General features: G+C 53.1%; 1 protein-coding gene across 1 annotated transcript in view; it reads left to right on the forward strand.

Moving 5' to 3' along the window:
* LOC133121190 (partitioning defective 3 homolog B-like) overlaps positions 1-10000 on the forward strand; it is a 56722-nt gene that overhangs the window by 39558 nt on the left and 7164 nt on the right. The window contains exon 7 of the mRNA XM_061230396.1: positions 8332-8550. Coding sequence (XP_061086380.1) covers positions 8332-8550 — 219 coding nt within the window. The remainder of the gene's footprint in view (positions 1-8331; positions 8551-10000) is intronic.

Below are 10000 nucleotides of genomic sequence, written 5' to 3' on the forward strand. Positions count from 1 at the left end.
ACGGTCTCGCTGCTGGGTAACCAACTTTACCCAGCTAACACAAAATGTCCGCCCAAAATCCCCCCCCCCCCCCAATGTGATAGCATTGCCACAACTTTAGAGCAAAGTTTTGAGAATGTTTTTGCGTTAGCTGGGTTGAGGCCCGGTGCAGGATGGAGTTTGCGGGATTTCTGCCGCCTCACCGGGGAGATTCCGAGATGGTGCCACGCTAACGCTAACGCTAACACTCCTGATGACAGGCTGCCAAGCTTCTCTACCTCCTCCAGTCTTCATTCCTGCCCCGCGTGTCTAAATTTGGGGGGGGGGGGTTTGGCTGGGGCGGTCGAGTTCCAGAGGGCGGCAGGCGCTAACCGCTAGAAGCTCCCCGCTGCACAGGAACCCCTTTCCCCTCTCCCTTAATTCACCCTGGGCCTGGGGCCACGGATCCCTCCGCACCCCCCAAAACCGCACGCCCTCCCTTCCAGTAAAACACACACCACATCTCCCGCGCTGAAGTCATGGAAACGATGCTAATGCCAAGCATTCTTATGCTGATGGAAAATGTGAAGTTTTTTTTTTTGTTCTTATTTCAATATTTTAGCATGCCAAACGCATGAAGGCAGGGGTAATTTCTTTAAAAAAGAGGCCAGTGTAAGCTTGTATTTACGATTTGGCTCGTTCTATAGAGGAGTGAGGCGAAACCCCATAGCCAAGTGCGTACAACAAAAGTGGCTTTAAGCTCTTCTCTGTACAGAGCTGAGTTACTGTGTGTCCTTGCTAAGGTACTGAGAAGCCAAAAAATCTGTGATTTATACCTATAAAAAAAAGTTAGCAAATTTATACCAAGGCCAACTGTTCTATCAAGCCCTGCCTAAGCAAACAGGCCAGTTAATCAATGCCTAACAGGGGCTGGGAGGATGGGGTAAGGATCCAGTGCCTAAGTTGTCCAATGCCTAACTAGTCAACATCCAATTTTGCTTTTTTTTTTTTACTTTGATTAAAATGTATGATATGCTGTAGTTGATGTCATGAGTAGGTTTCTGTGGCAACAAAACATAAACTGCCGGATGCATTGCAGTTCACCTGAGGCCGTGTGGGGAAGCGGGAGCAGACAACCACGAGCGTGCGTCCAGGTGTGACATCACAAGTGTGTGAATAGAATGCTCTCAACTGAGCATTCTAATGCTGATGTCACAATCAGCAAACGACTGGTTCTGGAACACTGAATTAGAATGTTAGCAACAAAACGTTCCAAACCCCCCCCCCCCCCCCTTGCACTTCACTGGGTCAAAGGCTGTTATAACCCGGGGGCCTCTGTGGTGTGACTCAGGACTTGATGTTAGCGAGCGTCTGGGCACGCCTGTCTCGGCTCCCGTTAGCCTGCAGCACAAGTCTACTCTAAACACTGTTTGGAATACAGTAATTAAACGGCTCTAATCATTTTTATTTATTTTATATTTTTTTACGCTCAGAAGCTCTGTGCCGTGTGCCTCGTAGGCGAACGCGATGCAGAACTGCTGATGAACCGTGAAATAAAGGCTTGCAGATGTGCTCCTTTCAGGAGCCGGGCTTTGTGTGAACCGCTCGCAGGAAAGGGGTGAGAGAGATCCGTTTGCGGCTTCCGGAACCGCTCCAAAAACTACCGCAGATACGGGAGGGAATTCATCTACGCATAAATGTTGGAATAATAGAATTCTCCCATTTAAAAGCTGTGTGTGTGTGTGTGTGTGTGTGTGTGTGTGTGTGTGTGTGTGTAGGGGTATGTGTGTGTGTCTGTGCCTGTGTGTGTGTGTGCTTGTGTGTGTGTGCGTGTGTGTGTGTAGGGGTATGTGTGTGCGTCTGTGCCTTTGTGTGTGTGTGTGTGTGTGTGTGTGTGTGTAGGGGTATGTGTGTGTGTCTGTATCTGTGCCTGTGCCTGTGCCTGTGCCTGTGCGTGTGTGTGCTTGTGTGTGTGTGCGTGTGTGCGTGTGTGCGTGTGTGCGTGTGTGCGTGCGTGCGTGCGTGCGTGCGTGTGCGTGTGTAGGGGTATGTGTGTGCGTCTGTGCCTTTGCGTGTGCGTGTGTGTGCGTATGTGTGTGCCTGTGTGTGTGCGCCTGTGCTTGTGCGTGCCTGTGCTTGTGAGTGTGTGTGCGTGTGTGTGAACAGTGCCTGACTGATGGTGTGTGAGTAATAGTGTGTCCAGTAGGGGCTCTCTGAGGCTGTTTCTGATGTTTTGGTTGCGTTGTGCTGATGAGACGCTCCGTGAGAGAACCCCCCCTCCCAGCGCGTACAGCTGACCTCAGATCAGCTCTTTACAGTAAACCCCTCTCCTGGCTGCCTGGCACCCTCCGCACCATCCAGAACCTTCTCTGTGTGAGTCACCGCTTTGGGATGCGTGCTGATTGATGACTGTGTGTGTGTGTGTGAGAGAGTGAGAGTATGTGTGTATGCGCATGCGTATGCGTGTATATATGTGTATGTGAGTCTGTGTGTGTGTTAGTGAGTGTGAGTGGGTGTGTCGCTGCGTATGTGTGTGTGTGTATGTGTGTGTGAGAGAGTGTGTGTATGTGTGAGTGAGTGTGTATATATATATATGTGTGAGTGAGTGAGTGAGTGAGTGAGTGAGTGAGTGAGTGAGTGAGTGAGTGAGTGAGTGAGTGAGTGAGTGAGTGAGTGAGTGAGTGAGTGAGTGAGTGAGTGAGTGAGTGAGTGAGTGAGTGAGTGAGTGAGTGAGTGAGTGAGTCCTGCACTACCGCTCCCCTGCTGGAGAGGAGGTGTGTACACCCTTCCCTCCCTGGCTCTCCTCCAGGACTCTCCCCATCGTTCCCCCCGAGCCAAGAGCACCTCCAGCAGCTCTGCTTTCCAACTCGGCTCTCCCTCTCTCCCTCTCTCCCCCTCTCCCTCTCTCCCTCTCTCCCCAGCACCACCAGACTCATTTCAGGCTTTATTCTGTGTGTTTCCACCCTGAGCGGTGTGGCCTGCCCGGGGGCTCCGTTAGCCAGGTGAGCTCCTCGGCTCGGAGCAGCTAAAATGGCCGCCCCCCCGGCCCCCCCTGGCCCCCCGCCGGCCCCCCCTGGCTCCCGATGCTGGGGCTTGCTGTTCCCTCACTGTCTCCACTTCCACAACAGCCGTCTCTGCCAAACCAGGGGCCTATTTATGTCATTACTGCCTGTTTCTCTCTTTCTCCCTCTCCCTCTCTCTCTGACCCTCCCTATTCCCTCCCCCTCTCTCTCTCCATCCCTCTCCCTCTCTCACTCTTACCCTCTCCCTCTCTCCTTCTCTCCATATCTCTCTACCTCTCTCCCTATTTCTCTCTCTATCCCTCTCCCTCTCTCCCTATTTCTCTCTCTCCATCCCTCACTCTTTCCTCCTCTCTCCCTCCCTCCCTCCCGCACTCCCACTCCCACAATAGAGAGAGAGTTTGTTGTTGATTCGAGTTGAAGGCGGCCATGTTGTGCTGATTTGGAGTGATGGATTAATTTGTCCCGGAGAGGGGCGGGCGATGGCTCTGTGTCCTAGAGGAGCGCAGGTGTGGGGAAACAACCGTCCCCCCTCTCTCTCACCGGCCCACACTACCCATCATGTCACTTCCTGTAGCTGGGGGCTTCCTCCGGGTACTCCGGTTTCCTCCCACAGTCCAAAGACATGCAGTTTAGGGACTACAGATGAAAATGAGCTCATTAGCTAACTCTGGCGCATTTACATTGATGTGGAAACCGAAAGTGTTCATTAATGTGCACTGTCCCCGATAAATAAAATAAATAAATGCAGTATTTTACAAAACCGGATCACTGGGCTGGGTAAAACCCTTAACAGCTGTTTTTACTTGAGTCCATGTTCCACTACTGGGGGGGTTCCGGGTTTTACTCTGAACTTAGTAACTCAGTAATCCTGCTCTGTGATTCACCTCCCGGCTCAGCGTGTGTTCAGCAGGGTTTTATTTTCGTATATAACAGTGTAAAGAGAAACCTGGCTGACTCTGCGTGGCCGTTTCTGCAGAAGCAGTCGTGCAACATCTCCATCTTGACGGGATGGGGCCGCCAGATCACAGGAATGTACGGGAGAATGAAAAAACAGTGAGAAAACAGGTGCTGATTAACGGCCCATAAATCCTAAATGGACAACATGAAATCGCTTTACACTCTGATGAGGGCTTATTGCCAGAAACACGTCGCTTGTTTTCAAATAATAAAATGTTTATTTTGCAACATAGTGGAGAAGGAATTAGCGGCTGAGTGTTGTTCTTTAGCCCGGGATGAGTAAATAATATTTCTGCTGCGTGGCCGGTGTTACCTGCGTGCGGACGTGTGTTTTTCTCACGTTCGCGCTGGATGTTCGGTGGAGCTGTGAAAGAGCCTGACAGGAATATCCGCGCGGAGAGCCAGCCTGCACACCTGGGCCCGGGGCCCAGATCCGTAAGCGCTGCGTCTCTCCCGGGGCCCCGGGGCCCTAATGAGCCCGTTTAACTGTCTGCACAGGGCTGCGCTGCGGATACGCTTTTATTCATCTCCCGCCTCGGCCCGCCACGCCACCGCTGCTGCTGCTGCTGCTGATGTCGGCACGCCGGCTCCCCCCTCCCCCCCCCCCCCCCCCGCTTTCAGTCACGCCGGTTTCCGGAAAATTCGGGGAAATTCCGAATCCCCGTTTTCAAAATGGGATTTAGGAATGTTTGGAAAGTGCTGCTGTAAACTAGGTTAATGAGAAAGGGGGGGGGGGGAGGAGGACGTCATTAGAGAGATGTATGTCCTGGTTTTACTGTACGTGTTCTTTGTGGAGTTTCGGGGCGCGAGACAGAGCAGGTTTCAGGCACCGAGACAGAGGAGAGTGACATCGTCACGGCGACCATCATGACAGGCAGGCGAGATTTTGGGATCATCTTCCTCCAGAGGAAGAGGCCACGTAGCTGATGGAGGCTCTTCGTCACATTCATCTCTCTCACACACACACACACGCACAAACACACAGTTACCGCTCCTTCCAATGACACCTCATCTCTCAGAGTCTGTCTTTCACGGTTCCTTATTTTGGAAATGCCAGATTCTCAGAGAGTTTGAGGACTGACATTTTCTTGGAGTGAGTCTCGCCCCCCCCCCCACCCCGGTTCCACGGGGGGCCGACAGTAAAGGATAAATCACGGCGAATCGGTTATGATGTGGGAATTATCCTGCGTGCGGCTCTCGGAGAGGGGAAAACCGCGATTTCACACCCCGGGAATCTCCGAAGCAGATAGCAGTGAGTGAGTGAGGTTTCCTCTCTTCTGTATTCACTTTAATGGGGTTTAATTCCCCCCCCCACACATCCATTTGGGCTCCCGCAGAGATACACCGATGTGTCAGGGATGACCTGCAGCAGTGAGCTGCTCTACTGCGACCTCCTGTTTCAGATACACACACACACACACACACACACCCACACACGGTCACACACACACACACACACACACGGTCACACGCACACACCCGCACAGTGTGTCCCAGTTCTGTAAAACTGAATCCTTCCTTCCTCCGCTCCCTCCTCCCGTCCTATCCAGAAGTACGGTGTGGAGGAAACGACGAGACATTTCTTGGAGTATTGGGACACGCCCGATCACAAACACCTGCATCTTAAACACGTGCACACGTACATGCACACTCACCCTCACACGTGCACACGTACATGCACACTCACCCTCACACGTGCACACGTACATGCACACACACCCTCACACGTGCACACATACATGCACACTCACCCTCACACGTGCACATGTACATGCACACTCACCCTCACACGTGCCCACGTACATGCACACTCACCCTGACACATACACACTTGTGCATGCATGCACACGCCCTCACATGTACACGCCCTCACATGTACACACCCTCACATGTACACACCCTCACATGCACACACCCTCACATACACACACCCTCACATGCACACGCCCTCACATGTACACACCCTCACATACACACACCCTCACATACACACGCCCTCACATGTACACACTCAAACATTTATATATTTTTTAAGTCGCTCTGGTCCCAACACTTCTGTAGAGCTTCACGCCGCGGCCCTAAAAGCCGCTTAATTCTATCAGCCCCCCGGTCGGACAGCCGTAATTACATTTGTGACACAAATCCCGCTTTCAAAGCCAGCGTTTGACTCGCCGCGGCTGTGCGGAACATCCTCTCTGTTCACAGCCCTTATTTCGCACGCTCCTGTCCCGCTCCGGGGCTGTGCCTCTCCACGTGTGCGTTAGGAAGCGACTCTTCCAGACGTCTTCCGACATTTTGTGGAGAGAATTAGAAAGGGAGCTCGAAATTGTGACGAAAACTTGAAAGGGGGCAGCCTATGACCTAGTGGTTGAGGTGCTTGAGTGGCACCTGGTAGGTTGGTGGTTCTAGGCCCTTGAGCAAGGCCCTTAACCCCACAGTGCTACAGGGTGGATTGGCCCCTGCTCGGTCTAATGAACTGCAAGTCGCTTCGGATAAAAGTTTCAGGGAAATAACTGTCATGTTACATTACGTTATTGGCATTTGGCAGAGTGACGTGCAACAAAGTGCACACCAATAACCCGGCTCAAGTGCGCTGAAAGACCGTAATGTAATGTAAAAATTGGCCATGGTTGACTACTTTTTCTGTAATTGTATCTGGATGTTAAAATGCACCTCAGTGCGTGGTTAGTCGCAGTAAGCAGTCCCTACACCCCTCTCATACCCCCCCCCCCGGCAGCGTATGAAACGATGCGCGTGCAGTCTCTCCCGCGTTGTTTATGACTGCGGCATCCGCTCACACCCGCCCGGCACGTCCCCGCGATCAGAGGAGCCGTCTCGTCTCCGCGCCCGTTTAAAGCGCCATTAGCTGAACGAAGCGCCGGCGCCCGGGCCTCATCGGGATGCCCGGCCCGCTCCGCTGTCCATACCATGAGCTCCTGATTCATGAGTGCCGCGCTGGGTCCACACCGCTTCCCCTAACGATCCGCTCTGCCGCGCGCACGCGGGGAGAGGTGGCTGATGGGATAGGAGGGCGGGGCCCAGACGTGCCCGGCGGAGGGCTTGTCATGGGCGGAGATCGTCCCCCCCCCCCCCCCCCGACCCCGTCCCCATCCATCCATCCATCACCCCCGACTCCGCGGAGCCCCATTAAAAAGTCATTTTCTAACAACGCCGTCTGAAGTTTAATTCAGCGGTCATTTCGCCTTCTCACACTTTGGAGTTCTCAGCCTTCGGTCTTCAGTGTCGCAATCCGGACCCGGGGAAGGCTGTCGACTCCGGAGTGAGTCACGACCTGGGTCAAACACCGTCAGTGTTTAGGATACAAATACTTTTCTGTGCTCGATTGATCTTGCCTGGTGCGCTCGAGAGGACCAGAGGGCGGGGGTTTGCACTGTTTGAGAGCATCTCATAGGTTCCAATACACCAGACACGCTCAGTAGAGCGTGGAGAAGTGTTTGAATTCGAAGCGGTGATGTTTTTGACCCAGGTCCGGTGTGAAGTTGCGAGGGCGTTCTGACATTGTGCTTTTTAAAGCCTCAGTTTTGCTCAGACCGCTGCCTTTTATGAGCCGAACGCCGAGCCGGCCGTGTTTACGCGCGTCTCGCCCTGTATTCTCTCTTCAGACGCGCCGAACGTGGACGTGTGTGAAGTGGACACTTAAGATACCGTACAGCGTGCGCGACCTGAAAGAAGGCCTTCAGAACAGACGGGGAGAGCGCTTCTAAAGGCTGTCTCTCTGCCACTGCGGCAGGCTTTATTTAATGAGTAAAAGTCTCTGTAAAGACGGGGAACTTAAATCTGCGGATTAATGACGCCGGGCCCCTCTGCCCTCGTGTCCTTCTCCTCTCTCTCTCTCTCTCTCTCTCTCTCTCTCTCTCTCTCTCTCTCCTCCTTCAGAAGTTTTTCTCTCTCAACTTTTCCGTTTGGAGTGCAGTTTGTGCAGTTTTCCTGTGCGAGTCATGAGGCCCGTTCCGTTTCATCTCCTGCGCTTTATCCTCCCGGCCTCGTCATCCTCGCCCTTCTCCTTTTCTCAGTTCACTCATCCTTCCTTCTTTGCATCTCGTCTTCACCTTTTGATCCTCTTCCTCCCACTCTTCCTCTTTTCTTTAGTCATCCTCCTGCTCTCTCCCTCTCTCTCGCCCTCTCTCCCTCCCCCTCTCGCTCCCCTTCCCATGTGCCAACGCATCTAAACACTTCTGCTATCTCTCCCTCTCTCCCCCCTTTCTCTCCCACTCTCCCCTCCTCTCTCTCTCCCACCCTCCCTCCATCCCTCCTCTCCCCCCCTCTCTCTCCCTTTCTCCCTCCCTCCATCCACACTGACCCCCCCATCGCTCTCTCCCTCCCTCCATCCACACTGACCACCCCCTCCCTCCTCTCCCTCTCTCCCTCCCAGCAGAGACGGCGCTGTCGGGGGCAGAGCTGGGCCCCACCCTGGGGCTGAAGAAGTCGAGCTCGCTGGAGAGCCTGCAGACGGCGGTGACGGAGGCGGCCAGGAAGAGCGAGCTGCCGTTCCACCGGCCGCGGGCCCACATGGTGCGCGGCCGCGGCTGCAACGAGAGCTTCAGGGCCGCCATCGACAAGTCCTACGACGGCCCGCCGGAGCTCGACGAAGGTGAGGCCACGCTATAAGCTAACGCTCGCTACACGCTAACGCTAAAGCTCGCTACACGCTAACGCTAATGCTCGCTACACGCTAACGCTCGCTACACGCTAATGCTTGCTACACGATGATGCTAACGCTCATTACACGCTAACACTTGCTACACGATGACCCTAACGCTCGCTACACGCTAACACTCGCTACAAAATGACGCTAATGCTTGGTACACGCTAACGCTAATGCTCGCTCCACGATGACGCTAATACTCGCTACAAAATGACGCTAACGCTCGCTACACGCTAACGCTCGCTACACGATGACACTAACACTCGTTACACGCTAACGCTCGCTACACGATGACGCTAACACTCACTACACAATGACGCTAACACTCGCTACACGCTAATGCTCGCTACAGGCTAACGCGCGCTACACGCTAACGCTCGCTTCAACAGCTAGAGCAGGGCAGCCCAACTTTGTTCCTAGAGATCTACTGTTCAACAGAGTACACCTCATACAACTGCCAGTTCCTGCCCTGCCTGTGGTCACTACTAAATTCCTCCACTGCAAAACAAACATGGACACTAGCTTGACGCTAACACTCGTTCGCTTTAGAAACAGGGCTGCCCAACCCTTGTTCCTGGAGAATCTACGAAAGCACACCTGATTCTGCTCTAATTAGCAGCCCAAACAAGATCTCTAGCTGGTTATTAGGTGTGCTTTGTTAGGGTCGGGAGAACCTCCAGGACAGTAAGAACGGGGTGGGGCGGCCCTGCTCTAAAGAGAGTACACTCAGACGGCTCTGAGGGGTGTCGTGTCTTCGTGGAACTCACGTTCTCAGCGCAGAGGGGCGCAAATCGAACCTTGACCCCGCCGTGCGTGGCCCACAGTCAGCCTCTCACAGGAAGGCAGGGTCCAGTAGTCCTCATTCCCAAAAAAACAGTCTGTTTTGGGCTGCCTGTGTCACTACTGTAGACCTCCAGTGTTATAGACTGCAACAAAGTCTGCCTTAACAAGTGTTTTAGTCTTGTCATGTCTTAACGCCAGTGCATTCACACGCACTTAACTTCATTTTTTTTCTTCTCAAGTAGAAAATATCAGCTTGACAGTTACTCTTTGTAAAATGTTCTCACCCCCCCCTCCCCCCCAATAACATATTTTGAGTCCAACACACCACCTCATTGGCAATATCCTTTTGCTATATTTAGCCAAATAATTCATAGAAAAAAGATTTTACATTTAGATATGAAGTCTAAAATACTCCGGAAGATTGGCAGCTGGGCGCTGTGGAGTGAAAGCGGCTCCTATCGCACGTCTGTTCTCTTCCAAAGTCACGGAGGATGTTACCACGCTGTGACAGGCCCACGGATGCGATTGGCTGTTATAAATTTCCCATAGGTCCCCGGGGGCCTGGGAAGTGCTAGATTTGGGATGTGGGGGAATGGTGGGTTGTGAAACAGCT

The sequence above is a fragment of the Conger conger genome, unplaced genomic scaffold, assembly GCF_963514075.1.
Source record: "Conger conger unplaced genomic scaffold, fConCon1.1 SCAFFOLD_92, whole genome shotgun sequence".
NCBI classification, from domain to species: domain Eukaryota; kingdom Metazoa; phylum Chordata; class Actinopteri; order Anguilliformes; family Congridae; genus Conger; species Conger conger.